Consider the following 20,093-nt stretch of genomic DNA (forward strand, 5'->3'; position numbering starts at 1 on the left):
GAAGTGGCATAAGTAACTCCTTACTTACATCAGTTACCTGCGTATAAATCGTAAATGTCCCGTCAAAATCGGTTCAGCCATTTCAGAGATAAGCGGGAACAAAAAAAAAAACACATGCAAATAAGAATTATAAAAAATATATATATTTGTGTGTATCGTATTAATATTCATATGCAAGTAGTATAAAGTAGTTATTTCAATATTACAAACACACCTCAATTTCATTTATTAATCTAGGTAAGTAGCTTTTGTTCATAATAGAGTTAATTTTAAAATTTGAACTATTACAGAAATCCAAATAATACTCTGTCATTAGCGAATCAAAGCAGGCGACAAGAAATACATTTTCCCAAATTGGATTATATTATTTTCACACGTTTATTGGCTTTGGTCAGCCATTACTATCGATACTCATATCACGACTTGTATGTCAAACACGCAATGACCCGAAAGGTGGATAGGATCAACGCAGATTTGAGGCGTGATCTTCGAAGCGTGACTCGAATGAGAAACTCGAACATATCTCCTTGATCGAATTTAGATGAAATTAGATACGATGGTATTAGGATTTTGATATTAAGTAAAATAGCATCTGCCTCGTTAGTTCGTTGTAAGTTTGACCGATAAGCGTCGGGTCTCCGGTTCGATACCTGTGTTGGGCAAAGTGTTATGTCTCTGCATTGTTCTGACATATATGTACAATTATTGATTGGAAAAATGTATCAGAAAAATTGTAAACATGTATTTTTTTTTAAAGAGTAACGAATAGAGTTTTTTGGTCGTTCTTCTCCATTCGAAGCTACACTTTGGAACAAGCACCTAGCTTCACTGACGAACAGACTGACAGACTATTATTTTCTTTATTTGTTGACTCTCTCATGACTCATGACTTTGACTGCCGGTAAACAACTGCTTGTTTACCGGCTTATTCCATAAATAACATTTACTGTAAATAAAGTACCTATATACGAGTACTTACTTTTTCGTTTATGAACATCTACGTTTACTACCTACTTTTATTCTATGAACTGAAAAATCTACAATAGTCAAAGTCTACAATATCTACAATACCAGCTTGGCCGGGTTCGCCAAGCTTGGCCGGTGTCCCCAAGCTTGGCCGCTTTCGTCAAGCTTGGCCGGGTTCGCCAAGCTTGGCCGAGTTCGCCAAGCTTGGCCGGGTTCGCCAAGCTTGGCCGGGTTCGCCAAGCATGGCCGGGGTCGCCAAGCATGGCCGGGGTCGCCAAGCTTGGCCGGGGTCGCCAAGCTTGGCCGGGTTCGCCTAGCTTGGCCGGGGTCGCCAAGCTTGGCCGTAGTCGCCAAGCTTAGCCATCGTCTCCAAGCTTGGCCGGGGTTGCCAAGCTTGGCCGGGGTTGCCAAGCTTGGCCGGGTTCGCCAAGCTTGGCCGGGGTCGCCAAGCTTGGCCGGGGTCGCCAAGCTTGGCCGGGTTCGCCAAGCTTGGCCGGTGTCCCCAAGCTTGGCCGGGGTCGCCAAGCTTGGCCGGGGTCGCCAAGCTTGGCCGTATAGTATGCGAACATATATTATTATCATGAAATAAAATAACATAAAAACTAAATATTAAATAACTTCTTAGTAAACTTCGTACACAGTACACCGAGAGCCCAGTATTTAACTGCGGAAACAAACTAAAATGCAAAAAACTACATATCAACTCACAATTCGCTAATGATTGACCAAACAAAATTATACTTTAACACGAACGAAGCAAAATACAAATTCCAATCTCCAAAAATAGACGTAGCTACATACTTAATTTTCAACGAAATTTTTCAAGACAAACAGTGACGAGTGCTTGGTAAGAAAAATATTTTCCTTTGGAATTGAACAATTCAATAAGTACTTAGCGATTCTTTGTTTTCGCAAATTTTCGTCGTCATTTCGGAGTTTTTTTGCATGAGTACTTTTGGCATCAACGGCTATTTATGCTTGGTTCATGTAACCGGTTTTTCTATGAAGTGAGTATGTAAGTACGTTCCTATAATGTATTTCTTCGCCCAGAGGAAATGGTGGAGCATACGAAATGAAATGAAATGAAATGATATTTATTTCTGTAAGTAGGTTATAAAATAACACTTTTACACTTCAATATTTCAAATAGCTAGATGAGGCCGGCGGCGGTATGCCCTGCACAGGTTGAGCACTGCCGTGTCATCCGAGATGTGGTCGGCGACGGCGACCTTGCGCGTGGGCATTAGTTTAGGTTATGGTACGGAGCGAGGAAAACGGCATGCAGGCTTTGCTATATTCTTCTTCTCCAAAAAGAAAATGAATATGTTTTGTTTTAATGCTTTCGACCTTTCAGGTAACTGTTTGACGAGAAACTCGACTAGTTTCAAACCATGCTAGAGGCTTATATTCATGAGCAACATTCCGCGACACACAACGCGGCGACGAACAGTTACGTGAGTAAGCCGATAACATAATAATTAATTTAGCAAGTCTCACGAAAGTTATAATAAAACTACATAGCATAGTTATCACAAAACCTAGAAAATTGTGAAAAAAACATAACAATTCCCACTTAACTGTCCTAGTTAAACGAAGTGGTTAAACTGAAACTGTTTACAGTGCTACGTGGAGTTTGTCTGCAAACGAACACCCTTGGTATTTGCTCTCCGTTCAATCAGGAACTAAATTAACTGGATCAGGTTTTATTTAACTCGTCACTGACGGTTTTGGTTTAAATTAACTGTGATATATTTTGTGTTTTTGTTAAGTTAATGCTTTGTATATAGTAATTATTCACTCGAAATTGCCAGTTTAATTTAAATAAATAAATAAACTAAGATTATTTAGACACCACTGTGAAGGAAAACGTCGTGAGGAAAAATGGGCTTATAATTTCTAATTATAAGTTTGAAATCGCCAACCCGCATTGAGCAAGCTTGGTGATTAATGTTCAAACCTGCTCCTTGTGAGAAGAGGCATTTGGTCAGCAGTGGGACCAATAAATTATAGGCTGTTGATGTGATATGATGTGAAATATTCACAATTGTTGTTCAAGACTACGGAGATCTTCAGTTTTATCGTCAGGTTGGTAATATGACTTGTTTTCCGACATTTAATGCGAGTATGCATTTGTGTATCATATTGAATTTTTAATGCGAGGTGTCCAGATTATGGTGGACATGCTGTTATTATACACATATTAAGACACTTGTAGAGGACTAAGGGGGATGCCTTTGTTCAGCAGTGGACGTCTCTCGGCTGATGATGATGATAATTAAAACACTCAAGTTGATCGTTTCTTTTTCTGTAAACTATTCCAAAAGTATTTATTAAAAAACCTCAGCTCTCTCTTTCGAATAAGCAATGTCAGTGAGGCTTAATATAATTATATCAATTCACTTTACACTAAAACTTAGTCTCAAAACACACTCAGCAAAAGTACCTCAACACATATTCATCTCACATAGTCTAAGCGGCCATTTTCATGGATTTACAGCAATCCTTCTAACGTAGCTGTAATCCGTGAATCGTATTTGCGCTGTTATTTACGAGGTTAACCGTTTTTACAGCCCGTTGCTATGCAACGACATTTCATTAGGGACTCCTACACGACCGTATGATATAAAGCTGTGTATATACTGGCTTTATAGAGCACTATGTTAGGTCGTGTGTAATGTGCCTTAGGTATGTACTGAGGTACTCGAAATGGGCGATAGTTAAAGTCTAATGTTTGGTCAGTTGGGGGATTTAGTGTAGATTTTAAATCCATACATACATACATACATATCGTCACGCCCTTAATCCCCGAAGGGGTAGGCAGAGGTGCACATTATGGCACGTAATGCCACTGTGTACACCCACTTTTCACAATTTATGTAGTAAGTCCCATGTAATAGGTGGTGAGCCTATTGCCATATACCGGGCACATTTCCAGACTCCGTGCTACCACTGAGAAATTTTCGGAAAATTTTAAATCCATTATTGTCTAAATCTTGTTTCTTTATGTTAAGTCTGTAATCGTAAAAAATAGTGTAGTGTCTGGCCTTCGCGCCTCAAAGTCACATTGGTACTTGCTGTTGATAGGTTTCGAGCGTATTAAATCTCCGGGCCATTATGACACAGAACAAAATATTCAAACATTATTCACTTGCCCTTGAACTGTAAAACACAGATCATCTGATGAGGAAAGTACCGAAAATACGAAAGGAAATAGGTTTATACTAAAAAGGGTGTTTTAGTACAAAACAGGGACGTAGCTAGCGCCGTATCTGCCGTATCATATACAGGGCCCCCTGGCTACGGCGGCCCAATGTGCGTATGCAAAAAATAAAAACATCCCAATTTTTTTCTTTCAATTCTGAAATTACGAAAGTCCAAATAATCAATACCTTTTTTTTTTGCAAAAAATCAATTTTTTCTCGTCGTAATGGCCCCCAAATGGTCTCTGTTATCGCATCGGTAAGTCCCCTTTTTGAGGCTTGAGAGACAGGGCCGGAAAAGTCAATGGATAATTTTTCCTCAAAAAAAAAAAAAAGAATAGGGGCCCCAAACAAATTTTTACTCGGGCCCCCGACACGACACTCTACGCCACTGGTACAAAGTCTTTTTGTCAAAGGAAATGTAATAAAATCCTCAAAGTCCGAAACAGTTTGTTAATGTAAATAAACCCTTATTTTTTGTCTACGTGACAATGTCGGAGTTAATGAGCGTACGTTTTTTACTACACAGGCTACGTAGGTACTGTGGACTGTAAACAGCTGCTGTAAATTACTCGGATTTTTATTATTTAGGAGTTTGAATCGTGAACGATTTGTAAAGAACAGAAAGTGTCTTGTTTTTTTTGGTCCACACTAGGATTTTCTTCTTCTGTGTCGTGGGTACGTTAAATAGATACAAGTTCACATGCACATGAGACACCCAGACCCGAAACCACAATTTGTGAATCACAAAGAGTTGTATCACGCTGCATGTTGCATGGCCAAGTGGCTACCGTGGCCGTGCCAACCGTACAGTCTTTTATCTTTAAAAACTTAAAGATCATAATTATCTTTCATCATTCTCATGTTTTTTAAAACCCCGAACGAGTAGACAGCTTAACATTAAGAACTATCCCGATGATATAACTTAATGTTCTTTAATTGGAAGCGATTATCTAGAAAATTGAAAATAAATACACTAACTACACACCATGGCAGCGATACCAGTCGCCGATTTCAACAAAATATATATATACCTAGAGAGTTACTCACATGGTGTCCGCTTGGTTGCGCAACCAATATGGTGGCGCGACCAGCATAGACGAAAGCATAGAATGTTACTGATCTCACAAGTAGTCTTTATAGAGCTGTATACTTTTTGTTGTTGGTAGCAGCGACTGGTTGCGCCGCCATGACGTACTGGTGAAATGTAGCCCTAAACGTTTCACTTTATATGTGTAACTCAAAGAACTCGCAATCCTGTAAATTGTTTTTTTGATATGACAGCATACCCAGCTTAACACTACCAGTATAAACTGAATGATATCTGCAAGGAGCATCTACGTGACCACAGTTCTTTTTACACTGGACTTTAGTTTGATTTGTCGTGTTTTGTACCTCATAAAATGTATTTACGTAAATATACAGATCTTAAAGGAAAAATACTTAGTCGGAAGATTTTATCGCGGATTTGTAGCTCCACTCTGTAGCAAGTCATTTTGCCGTGTGACGAAAAGTAGGACAACTTCTTACTATGTCAAGACAAAAAGGTAATTTTATTTAATGGTGAAAATAGAGACATTTGAGTATGTTAAGATTACTTATTATTTAACTTATTATATTAGGTACGTTTACCGGGGCTTAAACTAGAAAAGCAGGCGTAGGAACGGGGTGCTTTTTAGTCAGTAAGAGTCTGACACTCTCACTCGCTTCGCACAGGACTGGAGAAGTCATTGAATAATATTTAACGCCTTAAAAAGACTAGACTAGGTGTAAACAGATGGGGCCCAGCAGAGTCTGATCCGGAGCTGCGGACTACCTGGCTACCGGGGCTCCGGCTCAGGAGGCGGGAGAAGTCATTGGATTATTTTCCACCTTAAAAAAAGACTAGACTAGGTGTAAACCAACAGGTCTATTAACAATTTGCAACACTTAGGAAAGTCTATTTAACAGTCTTGTTGGCCAATATGATAATGATGATAAACTATCTATCTGATAAAAAATGCTTCTGAGAAATCACTCTTGTATAAATCACTAAACATATAAAAAAACTTCGCGGACTACTTAAAACCTACACATAACTCTACAAATAATGGAACCGTTACAAACTCTATTATTTCTATTCTGCTCGGCTAGTCACAAAAAAAAAAGCGTAACACTCATAGACTTTTGAGTAGGATACTGTCTGGAACAAGGTTTTTCTGCGGTTGTATATATCTTTTTATTGGTACTCGTACACGGCAGTTAAAATGGTGCTTACACGTCTCACGGAGATCTGTTTCGCTTTTTCGCTGAAACGTCTAACTGTAGCTGAATTTAAATGTATTTTGTAAGGTCTGTTTCTATGTTTCTGGTACTAGAATGGTTTACAGGTAAGAAAAGAGTATTTGAGATTGATAGTCTAGATTTATGGGTTGAAGAAATTGCTTTGGCAAGAATAGGCTCGCCCGGAGTGATACCACGGCCTCACAGAAAAACGACGTGAAACAACGGTTTCGTTGTGTGAGTGAAGTTACCGAAAGCCCAATTACCTCCTTTCCCAATCTTGCTAATCCCCGATTCCCCAACAACCCTTAAATTCCTAACCCCCAAAACTAAATCCTCTGGTGTTTCGGTTGTCCATAGGCAAAAGCGATTGTTTACCATCAGGTGATCCGTCTGCTCGTTAACCGGCTTATACCATGAAAAAGTCAAGTATTATTTTTAGGTATTGTTAACTTTCTTTGGAAGCTTCCTCGTCCTATTCGAAGAACACTCACTTACAAAACCACCCATATCATCAAAACCAAAGAAACCGTACTTCGCAACAGTTCCATTGGTAACATTTATAGGAAAATTTCTTCCCAATTTGCTATACCAACTGTCCAGTATTTGCTCAGCACTTGAGCTCAGGTTCGTGTCAGTCTACGAGTAGTTACATCGAAACTAACGATCATTACATAGTACTGACAAACAGACCGAGTGGTCATACTTATGTGATAGAGGAGGTCTGGTCAATAAAGGCATTGTTTTTGGTTATTGTCAAATAATACTTGTGTATTCACTGGAGGTGGATAACGAGGGTCGGTTGTGTATCTATGAGTATCTAGTACTTTGTTTGCTGAAGTTTTCTGTTTAGGTTTCTTGAAGATAGATTATGTTTAGATTTTTTTTTTCGGGGGAAAATTATCCAATGACTTCTCCTGTCCTGGGTGAGGCAAGAGAGAGTGACAGACTCTTACCGACTAAAACAACCCCGTTCCTACTCCTACTTTTCGAGCCGTGCCCGGTAAATTCGCTAGTTAGTCCGCAGCTTCGGATCAGGTATCAGCGCATTATGTTTGATTGGTTTTTAAGAGTTCTAAATGTAACTTACGAGTTCTAGATGTTACTTTTAAGAATTCTAGGTGTACTTAGATTCTGTCTCGTTGGTCTTGTGATCACAAGTACATATACCTATTCAGCACCTGTGTATACCCCTTCTGGGATAAAAGCGTGACGATACGATACGACTTTGATACTTAGTTGTCTTTGGGGAATATAACTATGTATTATGTCATTATCATTTTCTTTCCTAGTCTTAATTTGTAAATCAAAAATATTCAATGGCTTTGGTCTTAACTTACTTGAGACAGAAGTTCTTTAAAATACACGTTTTCTACGAAATAAAAGGTAACTTTTATTTTACCTAAGCCATCAGAAATCTAAATATAGAGCAAATATTTCAAAACTTTCCCGAAAATATTAGCTTACCTGTTCTTATTTCAGGTAAAGTTTGAAGATCAACCCGACAAGTACTGAAACATTTTTCATAAGCCTGAATTCGGTTGAAGGAAAACTTTGCCTTCAATGAAAAACAAATTTTACTTGAAAAGTTACGTATATGAATAAGATTTTCGTCTGTTTTTGCTCAAAGTGTTAGGCAGGAGTATCTCATCATTCATTTATAATCCCAACAAAATAGTGTAAAGTATAGTAAACAAGATTTAGATTTAGAGTTAAGTATAGGAAAAGAGGTCGTTACGTCATATTGCTCTATAAAATGTAGTAAATCGTGACGTCACACAATATAATCAATGTATCGTTGAAAGTATTTAATTTTGCAAGAAAAGAAAACATACTTGTTATTGTATTAAAATAATCTACTAAAGGGACATAAAATAGTTGACTTAAGTCCACCAATTTCACATTGTATGTGTAATATAAAGTTTCTAATAAATAAATAATTAAATAAAAACACATCTAAATTAGTTTTAACTCATCCTAAATTAAGTATCCACTATAATTTTAACATTTTATGAAAACCCTTCTACATCATATCATCGAAGTTCAAAACGAATATAGTATAAGTAGATAGGTAAGTTTCAAGTTTCCAAGTCATTTTGGACAACTTTTGACGTTCGGTTGTTCAGGTTGAAGACTATAAAGTTTATGTCCAACTATCAACTTCCTTTGATAACATCCCTTGGTTCCTTTACAAAGTTCGCTGCTGTCAACAAGTTATAATTTAGTTGGTGGTAAAGAGATTTTACTAGTTGCATCTAGTTATTTATAGTAACGGGGTGTTGTGGTTGATTTGAAAATGTTTAAGCAACGAAAATGAACTTAGACCCGTAGAAAGGAAGAAACAAAAACAAATTATTTGCACCGTTGTAAGCTATTGCAGGCAAAACAAGACTAGACTGGTTAGATCTTCGAAAATATCAAAACTTATTATTGCAATTTTGAAAAAATGTCTCCAATTTTGGTTATGAAACGGAATTCTCAGTATTTTTTTATTGGACATGATGCTTAAAAGACATATTTGCGACAACTCGATCAAGAAATGCTTTATCTACAGGCATGTATAGGCAAGGGGCGGCCCTAGCAGGTTACCGGGGATCCGGCTCGAAAAGCAGGAGTAGGAACGGGGTGGTTTTTAGTTAGTAAGATTCTGACACTCCCTCACGCCTCGTCCAAAGCAGGAGAAGTTCATAATTTTCAATCATAAAAAGAGCGAGACATTCTATTCCAATATTTATGAAGATCAAAACAATTCAAAATCTGATCCCAAGCACACACTACATTTCCAACCACAGCACTCCTCTTCATTATGAAGAGACGGCAATGTTTAGAGATTTACTGTCAACTTGACGTTAACGGCTTCATTTATCATCGCTCAAGGGTCCATTGTTTGACTTAGGCCCACACATGCATTCCTTCACGGCCCAAGACGTAATCCCTTACCCTTGGACCGCAAAGTATCATAAATCTTGAAGGTTGGCCTTAACACCGCAAACATTTATGACGTTCCGAATGTTATTTCCATTCAAGATTGTGTTGGGTTTCAGTGCTAAAACGGGTTTGAGATTTAATCTGTAGATAAGTGAAAGAACATAGGATTGGACTACTTAGCAGGTTTACCGGAGTCTCCGGCTCGAAAAGCAGGAGTAGGACCGGGGTGGTTTTTAGTCGGTAAGAGTCTGACACTCCTTTTCGCCTTACCCAAGGCGGGAAAACTCATTGGATGATATTCCACCCTTAAAAAAAAAATTCTCCGTATAAAAATATGGTGCGTATATGTAATGGTAGGTGAGTAAGTGATAAATCCAAAAACTCATATTCAGCAATCGCACTTGTTTACAGGACTATAATTACAATATACAATAATTCTAGACAAAGCTACGATAAGAATAAACATACAATAATTACAGTAGCAATTTCAGACTTATCAGTGCGTTTCATAAGTACAAAATGACTTGTAAACGGTAGCCTACTTTAGCTTATCGTGTGAATATAAATCGCGCTCATTCTTCTTCAGTAATATTCCTTGAAAATTGTGAAATAAAGCAACATGAAGATTTTTGTTTCATTCTTTTTTGTGGTGTTACTGGCATTGGCTGTGGTTTCAGGTAAGGACATTTTTAATAGTTTTTTATACAAAATCCTCACACTAATGATTGTTTCTTGTGTCGTGGATGCGTTTACAAACATACAATTTAGCATACACACGACACCCAGACCCGAAACAATAATTTGTGGATCAAACAAAGAGTTACTTCGCATTTGAACCCGCTGCCCGTTGCACAGCAGTCAATTGCCCAGTCACCGCCTCCACCGTGCAGCCAGTCTTTGATTTCTCTTTTCGTTTACGTTAATAGTTTACGTGCCGTAATATGCTCCTCTGCCTACCCTTTGAGAATAAAAGGCATGAGGATGCAATGATATGTAGTTAGAGTATCTATTAACCTTTTGTTACCTCTTCGTTTAGTCTAGTTTTATTATGTCACTAGTCCTCATAGTGGTGAAAGCCGGTACTAGATGCGTCGCCGTTGCATAATTTAATTTCATAACATATTCATAGATGGAGCTACTAGTGCCTAGATATTATTTTACAATATCAACAACAGTATGTTAAGCTTTGAAATAGGTAATAAAATAATTAGCAAGAGTTTAAACTCTGTGTCGATAGTCATATAGTTGGTTTTTAGAAAAATGTTACTTTCTATTCTATTTCTATTAATGGGTATTTCATTATAACTAACATTACGAACTGCCGAAAAGAGAAAATGCTGGGATTAGGCTTTAATCTACTCATTGGGAAGTTATATTGGCAAGTAATCTCGTAGTGGCCCGGAGGTTTAAGATGCTCGCTTCTCATGCATGAGGCCGCGGATACAAAACCTACCAAAGGCAAAGTACCAACGTGACTTTTACCGAGTTATATGTACCTTCTAAGATTATTTAGACACCACTGCCTAATCATCGTGAGCATAACCTGGGCTAATAATTTCTAATTATAAGTTTGAAATCACCAACCCTTCTCCATGTGAGAAGAGGCTTTTCTTTTCAGCAGTGGCCACTTACTTATAAGCTGTTAATGTGATTGGCAATTAATATTTTCTCCAATACTCTATACTTAGTCCTCCGATATTCCCAGTAAAGATCAAGTCTCCGAATAGCTTAAATGTCAACAAGGTCTAGTATCTAGTTTCTCGAATAACAATAGTAGTTATTGGTATAGTTCTGGCAAAACAAATACAAGTTATTAATGCCCTGGGACTAATATCTGTAAGTTACTAAGAAAATCCATAGAAGTGAAGAAAACTTAAATAAGTAATAATAAATTACTAGAATTGGTTTTCGTAGAACAATTTTAATTTTATCGTTGTTTTTTTTCTGACCATTGGTAGTTCAGTATGATTTGGCTGTTGACAACTTAGTAGATTTAATTCTTGTAGTGCGTATGATGCGTAGCGGTCCGTGCCCGCCTCAAAGAGCCATCAGACCACCATATATAGGGCCTATTAGGGCTGATGCCTGATCGAAAATTGCGGACAACCTAGCGGATTTACCAGGGTCGGCTCAAAAAGCAGGAGTAGGAACCGAGTGGATTTTAGTCAGTAAAAGTCTAACACTCCCTCTCGCCTTGTTTTATATTCGGTGACGAAATAGTACGAGTAATAATACGAAGAGCATGCTTGAAAAGACTGATGACTGTTAATGAAGTGAAAGAGGTATGTAAGATTCGTAGCTATTGTCTCTGCCTATCCTGGGAGACCGGCGGTGTGTGGTTACGTATGTATCTAATTATTTTGATGAAGTTACTCATCTTCATCAGCTCATAACGTTCAGGCTATATGTATATGTATGTATGTTATAATGTTTTGTAATTAAAAAATATTCACCCAATTAAGTACACAGTAGTATAGTCTTTCCTTCTCTCTTAATACAAAAATCTCGAAATAATTATGACCGCCAGTATTTCTTTTGATCAACACAAAATTGTACAACTAATTGAAAAACGTAGAAAATGAACAATTAGTGAAACTCAAATGAAAGCAACAAAATAAGTTAATGATAGCTATTTTCTTTTATTTTGTCTATAAATAGAAATAATTATACGATAAAATGGACGATACGTAATTAAGTAACAAAATTAGAGTTCTAAATTGGCTTTATTTGCCCCGTAGTACCTTTTAATTATATTTTATGTATTTGACTGGAAAACTGATTACAAATTACATTTTACAAAGCTTTGATCATACATTGACATAGTTCTTACTTTTATAGTAAACTGTTCAATATGAGGAACAAACAATATTTTTTTATTTCATTTGGAATACTTACATAATTTTTAAGGTGCCCCACTTTTCTCCTGTGTCGTGAGTGCTTTTACAAACATACAGGTTCACCTACACATGACACCCAGACCGGGAACAACTGGATTACACGAAGGGTTGCTTCGTGCGGGAATCAAACCTGCTATACGCTGCGCGGCAACCGGTTGCTCAGTCACCGCGTCAACCGTGCAGTAATTACAAAATTACACAATAGAAATAATTAAAAACGATCACAAAAAATATTACATAACAAAATCCTAAATTTTGTTTATGTACCTAGTTGAGATTAGTTGAGAAACGGACGTCAAAACATGGAGTTACAAAAACCGATTAAAATTCTTTAACGAATTCATAACTTTATTCGCAAAATAATAAGGTTACAAATCTGCTGCTTGATATATGCCTAGGGCTGGTCTGGTGTGACAGATAACAAAATATTTAAAAAGAGAACTCTGACCCTTTATATTAAAGGCTGTGGTCACAATGACGGGTAATACAAAGGGTGACTGGATTTCTATAGGTTAGGCCGTTCGTGTGTTTATGCCTTAGTATCATTTGATAGCGCTGGGTGTACAATGTCGGGATTTTCACGGGGCAAAGAAAATGTTTTTCTGCAGATTTGAACTCAAATGGGGTTACAAAAGAATGTTTATTGTTTGGTTTGACTGAAACTGATTTTATTGTGAAGTATAGGCATCAAAATAATGGCAATAAAGTTTGATAAATATTTTTATAATAGTTTTACTTTCAAATATAATCTTCATACTTTTGTATAAGTAATTAATAATGTGTTTTGTTTACGTGTCTTTAACCATTCATAGTGTAAGGCCGTAGAGCCCTGTTATAAACCTAACTCCCTTTAAACTGCAATCTTTAACTTGCCCTCGTCAAGCGTGGAGGTGTCACAAAACCTAAAACTATGTAGAAGAGGTAAATAATAGTCTTCAACCCTTACACGCTCAGTTAAATATCAATTACTGTGCCCCAAATGCGTGGATACAAATCGAAAAAAATATCTCTACATTAAATAAAGAGGAGCAATCGTGTGAATAGAACGAAAAAAGCATGCATGTACTCTGTCGTAGCAATACGATATGAGCGGCAACGACACAAGAATATGTGTCGCATATGCAACACAGGTAGTTAAAGGTTAAAATAATTATAATTTTACTAGATTTCATGAATTTTAAGCTATAATTTCTCACTTTTACAACCAAAAGTTGGTTCTAGATATCAAAGCGTCACTGAAATAGAAATTTCCATAGAATCTAGAACGTACAGCAATGAGTTCTCGGAATATATTGGTGACACTCTCAGATTGACGGTCGAGCGTTAGTAGTGTCGGTACCTAGTAGTTAGTTTAATTTGAGGTTACAGTTAGGATACGTAAGCTAGGGTTGGCTAAATTAATAAGATTTAAAATCAGTATACTGAATTGTTATTTTTTAATAATTTCCAACGTACCGTGATGTCAACGTCACGCCTTTTACCCCGGAAGGGGTATACGATGTACACACACTTTTCATCATTTGCGTTATAAGTTCGATGTATTACATCGAAATAATAGGCGGTGAGATTTTAATTTCTAACGTCATTACTATTTATTATAATGAAATAATATACTCCACGATACTAAAATTTTTCGGACACTATATTATACAAACGATGAAGCAAAACATCATGAGGAAACCTGGGCTTATAATTTCTTATCATTAGTTAAGTTTGAAATCGCCAACTCGCATTGAACCTCTGAAGCCTTCTCCGTGCGAGAAGAGGCTTTGGCCACTTACTTATAGGCTGTTAATGTGATGTGACACTCTATGATAATAATTTAAACAACCTTTAAGAATAGTATCAGCTAAGTTATTTGGTATACAGTAAAGGTAAAAAAGATTGATTTAGTGTAGGTAGATACAGTGACCAATGGTTACGCATACGATTTATAATAACGATGTGACTGTACTCAATATATTATTGTTTTCGTACCTGCACACCAACAATTTTTACCCATAAAAACACATTTCTCCCACTTTCACTGTGATATATTACCGCGCGTTTTATTCACGCTGTTTTTTTCTTCGGCTCACAACATACTGCAAACAAATTCTCTTCGGATTTTAACTCCCGCATAAACGTATGAGCATTCATTGTCGTATACACGATACGAACTGAGAAAAAAATCGCAAGTCTCTATTCCCCTATCTATAGACTGATGACAATAATAAAACTGCAAAATACTAGCAAACCCGGCGAACTCCGTTTCGCCACCAATGATTTTCCCTGTGTTCCTGCTTTTCTCTTGAATTTTCTTTGCTATAAACCTCACGGAGCCCAAAACCTTTCCAAAAAATAAGTACGGTTTTCCTTTCTGACGCTATAACACCAGAACACACCTACCAATTTCCACCGGTTTTGCAATCGTTGGAAAGGTCCCGGGCTCCAAAACAGGGAAAATCATTGGTGGCGAAACGGAGTTCGCTGGGTTTGCTAGTTAGTTATATTCTCTTTGATCATTACCTACGACTACAGCCAATCCAATAGATTGCTATCTATCGTAGCAGTGTATCGTACTCAGGAACAATAGCAATCCTTCACATTTATACCGCAAATGTGTCCCTACCTTAATGACCTCAGAGTGCTTAAATTATTTAAAATATGTCTTGTTTAGATGTCCTCCGCTTGACATCCCTACATTCTGACATTTCTCTAAGCTACATACGGTACGATGTTCCTAGAATTTTGAAATTAAATGCTTAAAATACAGGGATATCTAACCACACATACATGAAATATTAATATTTTATATATAATAGCTTACTCTTGAAACCAATCTTAATATCAATGTAATTTCAAGCCAACAAAATTTCTATAATTATAAAACTATACAATCATAATCGTAGCTGTGAAATAGCATTCAGAGTACGGTATACAAAGACTATTTATTTCATTAGATATTCACGCAATATAGATGCAGGGGACCTTGGTGGTGAGTAGGGTGTTGCAACTCAAGAGTAATTTCAAAATATGAATGTCGATCGATCGGAAATGGATTTTAGAGTAAACCCACTGGACTATATTATTACTTATCTTCAGAGTTATAAAAGTTATTTTATGAATTGTTTGCTGTATAGTAATTGGCTAAAACCGAACTGAGCATGTATAGGTACATAGTTAACTGTACCTTATATACCTTATATATTTAACTGTTTACGTATCAAGTCACAAAAACATGCCATGTTCCTCACTTCACATGCAATATTAAATTTACAAATAATTTTCTCTTATATTAAAACCTTTTACCTCATAATGAGCACAAAATATAAATTCAGAAATTAATAAAACGCGTCACTTCTCGCCGCGAATATGATTACACATGACGGATCATTTACCCGCGACGATAACATGGCCGTTTTGAATATTCAACAGCTACACTTGGTAACCAACGTTTGGAACTTTATATCTCGAGTTTACGCTTATACACGGTGTAACAAAAAGGGGGTATACATATCAAGTGCACGGTTTCTAGATAACATAACAAACGATACGGGAAGGATTTTTTAAACTCATGTTTTCATGGAACGAAGTTATGAATTTTTCCAATACATAAAATTCCAGAAACCGAACATTAAAATTAGGTAGATACTGATACTAAGCGATCAGATTTTCCGAAGAAATCGACACCAGCAGTTTATACTACGCTAACTCAAAAAGCGTACTTTACAGTAGAGGCGTTTAAAGGGAAAAACGTGATAACTTTTACATTAATTAAGATACTTTTTTGAAATTTGGTATGCTTAATATTTAATTTATTCATTGTAATATCTCATATTTATATTTCCTTAATTAATTCTATTTTTTGATTTAGCGCGAGTTAGCCGTATATAAACGTAATTCATCAAAAAAATGTTACATCTTATACACGTCTAACTTATGTTAGCGTAGTGTAGTACGGGAGGTCGTAGTGCATGATCAATCATCTGATGCATATTTCAATATTTTTATAAAGAAATGTAATTACTTACAAAAAGAATAGTCAACGTACCGTTAATAAACTAATTAATACGTTAACACATAAGTATTTACTACGTAAAAGTCGCTAAGTCGTTCATTTTACAAACGAATAAGTATACACACGAACGCACTAAACTACGCTAACTATGAGTTAGTGCAGTGTTGCACGGACTTTGACCAAAGTGATCCGCGCGCACACTCCGCTAATAATAGTTGGCGTAATATAAATCGAGTGATCTCAAAAAGAACCTTTACTTAGCGTTTTATAAGATTTGTAACTTTCTTATTTTTGCATATTTCTTCTCAATTTTTTTATGACGTATGTAAACACACATTTTAAGCAACTTGGCATAAAAAAGTTTTTTCCAAATTTCGAGTTAGCGTAGTACTTATAAATTGCTGGTGTCGAAATGTTTCGTAATGTTAGCGAGTGACCCCTGTAGTGTTGTGATACGTTTTTATGATTTAAAATCAAGAACCATGCGACACCAAGTATTTGGTACCAATATTTTTTAAACGTATTTTGTGCTAAAACTTTGTGTAGAGATTCTATTCAACCTGTATTCTTCAGTGCTTCTTGATGTATATGGGTATTTTGTTACACGCTGTATTATTATCTTAAATTCACGAGTAAAATGTCTTTGGTTTATCCTTCAGAAGTTTATGCGGAAATCCACCTTTGTGTTATGTGAAACAACTGAGAATAAGTCACCTTTATGTTTATTATGTTCTTTGAATTTGTCTTTAAAGGTCTGTGGAGGTTCGTTTTATATGTGTGTTGTTTGTCGTGTTTGTAAATTATGATACAACTTCTATGGTAGTCCTATAATGGTAACTATAAGTTAGCTTAAAATATAACGGATATAGTGGGTTTTTGAGGGCAGATCCCACAGTCGTTTTACGTAAAATACTGTTATTTAAGTAAAATTTTGTTAAGATTCGTTGCTTTAGAACAAATGACAATGCCAGAATCTCTATAGAGCTTTGCCCCACTAAAAAACTATATTGTACAGGCATGCCAAATGTAGCATTCTATTGCTGCTCTATTAGTGATAACTAAAAACATGTTTGAAAGCCTTTAGACGTTGCGGTTTTTATGTAAATCTAAGAAAAAAGTACCACTTTTAGGTTAAGTACCAGTTCAGGTTAATTGCAGTTATAATGGTAGAAATAATTAAATTAAGTGCTTTATATTATTACAATGCTAACATCACAAATATCACCTTTAGTAATCCTACTTTTAATTCATAGTCATAACGAAACAACAATGTAAACAGAACAGACAGAGCGAATGTCAAATAATGACTTTTTGGACATAACTGGCGCACGCACGCCAATGACGTTTCGTTACATTTAATCACTAACGTTCAAACACGAAATAATAATTAGAATATGCATTCATTATAATATATATTATAAAAAAATTAAATTAACTAACAGTATGTATTAAAACCAAATTCATATTAAAATCCGTACACGTTACATTAATAAATCTTTTTTTTATTGAATAAATCGTTTACTTCCTTGTGCAAGCGTACTAAGAAACGCAGATGGTCGCCATAGGAACAGAAAATAGGCCTTGGGTTTTTTAAATTCTTTTTATTTCCTACTTTTTATCCGCAACCTTATCAGAATAATTATTAAGTAACCAAGGGTCCTATTTTCATTGCATAAATTTTGATTAATTTACTTTTCTTGTACATTTATGAAATTGAGTGGGGCAGGATCTGGCATTGTCATTTATGAACAGCAGAAATAGGCAAAGGCTAAAAAAAATAGATAATAAAAAAAAAATAGATCTATACATACATACATAACCTCACGTCTGTCTCCTATGGGGGTAGACAAAGACAATGGAACACCAATTGCAACTGTCTTGCAGAGGTGGTCATAACTCCCACAATTCCCTACCAATCATCATTATTCCCTTTTCCCATCAATAACTTTTGCAGGGCTAAATGACAAGGCCATTAAAGTTATCACTACGTCAGGAGGGTACCGGCTACATAGATCTATTTTGCTAATATATTTTTTTACCAGATACAATTAAGTTCTTAACTAATAAGAACGCCGGAGCTGCGGACTACCTGGCGGGTTTACCGGGGCTCCGGCTCGAAAAGCAGGAGAAGGAACGGGGTGGTTTTTAGTCAGTAAGAGTCTGACACTCCCTCTCGCCTCGCCCAAGGCGGGAGAAGTCATTGGATGATTTTCCCCCCTCAAAAAAAAAAAAACTAATAAGAGCGAGAATTTTAAACTTAAGAAGCTTATCTTCAACCTAGAGAACTAATCAAGAGACACACAACACAAGACATAGTCGAGGTTAAAACCTCTCAACTCGAAGGTTGACCTACTTATATTAGCCATCACATTACCTATTGTATTTCTCTTTTTGTCCTACTGAAAGTGCAGCTAGTCTACTGACGCATTCGCCATTATTGAGATACGTGGGTGTCATTGGAAGGGAAGGTGTTTGGTTTCTTTGCGTCATTCGTGTCGTGTGATATAGCAGGGATAATGTAACGGTTAGGGTTACAGATGCTTTGTTGTTTTAAAAATAGTTCCATAAGTTACTTTTTTCTCAAAGTGAAAAGGGTTCCTTTTCATCAATGCCATTATGAATACAATACCATACAATACACTATTGCATTAGGTGTTCGCGTTATGATAGTTATATTTTATGGTACCTAATATTAAGTAAATAATGTTTGTTTACATATTACAATATACTTATCGATAATTTAAAAAAATATTAAATATTTTGTTCAATTCGTATCCTTAGTACAAGTTAGCTTAACAAGGTCGTAACGAGGTCGTTTTTAGCGCCTTGATTGGTTGGTTTATACACACCAGCCAGTCAGAGCACAGAACGCGCTCTCGTTTCGTTTTCGTTCAACGCTAAACAAACTCTTACTAAGGGTACCAGTTATCAAGCCTAAGACGCTATAAGACTCCACTAATGCAATTATCACCAATAAGAAATTTGTTTCTTTTCAAGACTTTCTGAAATTTCACTGCTCACAATCATATTTTAGTTCGAGCTATAGGTACTCATGATTATCAGAATTGACACATCGTTCTTAACATTTAATTAATCCAGTTCCAGCCAACCACCACAAGAAGAACAGGGGCAATGTGAAGGCTGAAGAAAGACCAAGCGTTGGCGATGGTGACCATCCCACCAATACTGGAGAAGTCCACTGGCCTGACGTGGAAGTATCCCGTATCCATAACTTCCCAGTACCAGAAGCCTTCAGACATGGACGGACTAACAATAGCCATGCTTCCGAGGTAGTGATTTTTTATTTAGAACTTTAATAATAGGCTTGTTGAGTAGCTTTTTGTTTGAGCGTATGTTTGACAATGATTGACTGGTATTGTGAGGAAGATTCTATTGAGAATTTTTGTAGAGGAATAATGTTGTGAATATTTATGATATCTTTTGTAATATTTTTGAATAGATTGTATAATAGGCTATGAAGGTTTGAAAGGTAGGGGAGAATGAAAGTGCATCAATAGTCTCTCATCTTTTAACGATCTAATTTATTGGTATTTTGAATTTATACGAAAATCCATTCATATAAAATAAAATAAGTAATGTTCTAAATAAAATAAGTAATCTTTTAAAGAAATTTGAGGCCACTTTTACCTTCTTCAACTATTCCTAAACTTCCCTCTTAAATATTCCGTTTTTTGTTTCAGTCTTCATCAGGAAAGCAGCATGGCAGATCTAACCACAGGTCCCGCTCTCAGTAAATTGAATGGCCCTAATAAAGATCGAAATTGTATCGGATTAATAGAATGGAATGAATTACAAGAATAAGTTTAACCTTATGTAAAC

The 20,093-nt window shown here is 36.3% G+C and overlaps 1 protein-coding gene across 1 annotated transcript; it reads left to right on the plus strand.

The window, feature by feature from the left end:
* The first annotated feature begins 9,869 nt into the window (after positions 1-9,869).
* LOC118272074 (uncharacterized) lies at positions 9,870-20,093 on the plus strand. The gene is made up of 3 exons (XM_050693574.1): positions 9,870-10,033; positions 19,353-19,543; positions 19,955-20,093. The coding sequence occupies exons 1-3, from the start codon at positions 9,976-9,978 to the stop codon at positions 20,006-20,008; spliced, it is 303 nt and encodes a 100-aa protein (XP_050549531.1). The 5' UTR covers positions 9,870-9,975; the 3' UTR covers positions 20,009-20,093.

This window comes from Spodoptera frugiperda, chromosome 5 (assembly GCF_023101765.2).
Source record: "Spodoptera frugiperda isolate SF20-4 chromosome 5, AGI-APGP_CSIRO_Sfru_2.0, whole genome shotgun sequence".
Lineage (NCBI taxonomy): Eukaryota > Metazoa > Arthropoda > Insecta > Lepidoptera > Noctuidae > Spodoptera > Spodoptera frugiperda.

What these genes read in the sequence shown, in the direction of transcription:
- LOC118272074 (XM_050693574.1), top strand. Translation starts at nt 9,976, where the DNA reads ATGAAGATTTTTGTTTCATTCTTTTTTGTGGTGTTACTGGCATTGGCT. An exon ending in GGCATTGGCTGTGGTTTCAG is followed by an intron (nt 10,034 to 19,352) that starts GTAAGGACATTT and finishes TAATTAATCCAG; the next exon opens with TTCCAGCCAACCACCACAAG. An exon ending in ACAATAGCCATGCTTCCGAG is followed by an intron (nt 19,544 to 19,954) that starts GTAGTGATTTTT and finishes TTTTTGTTTCAG; the next exon opens with TCTTCATCAGGAAAGCAGCA.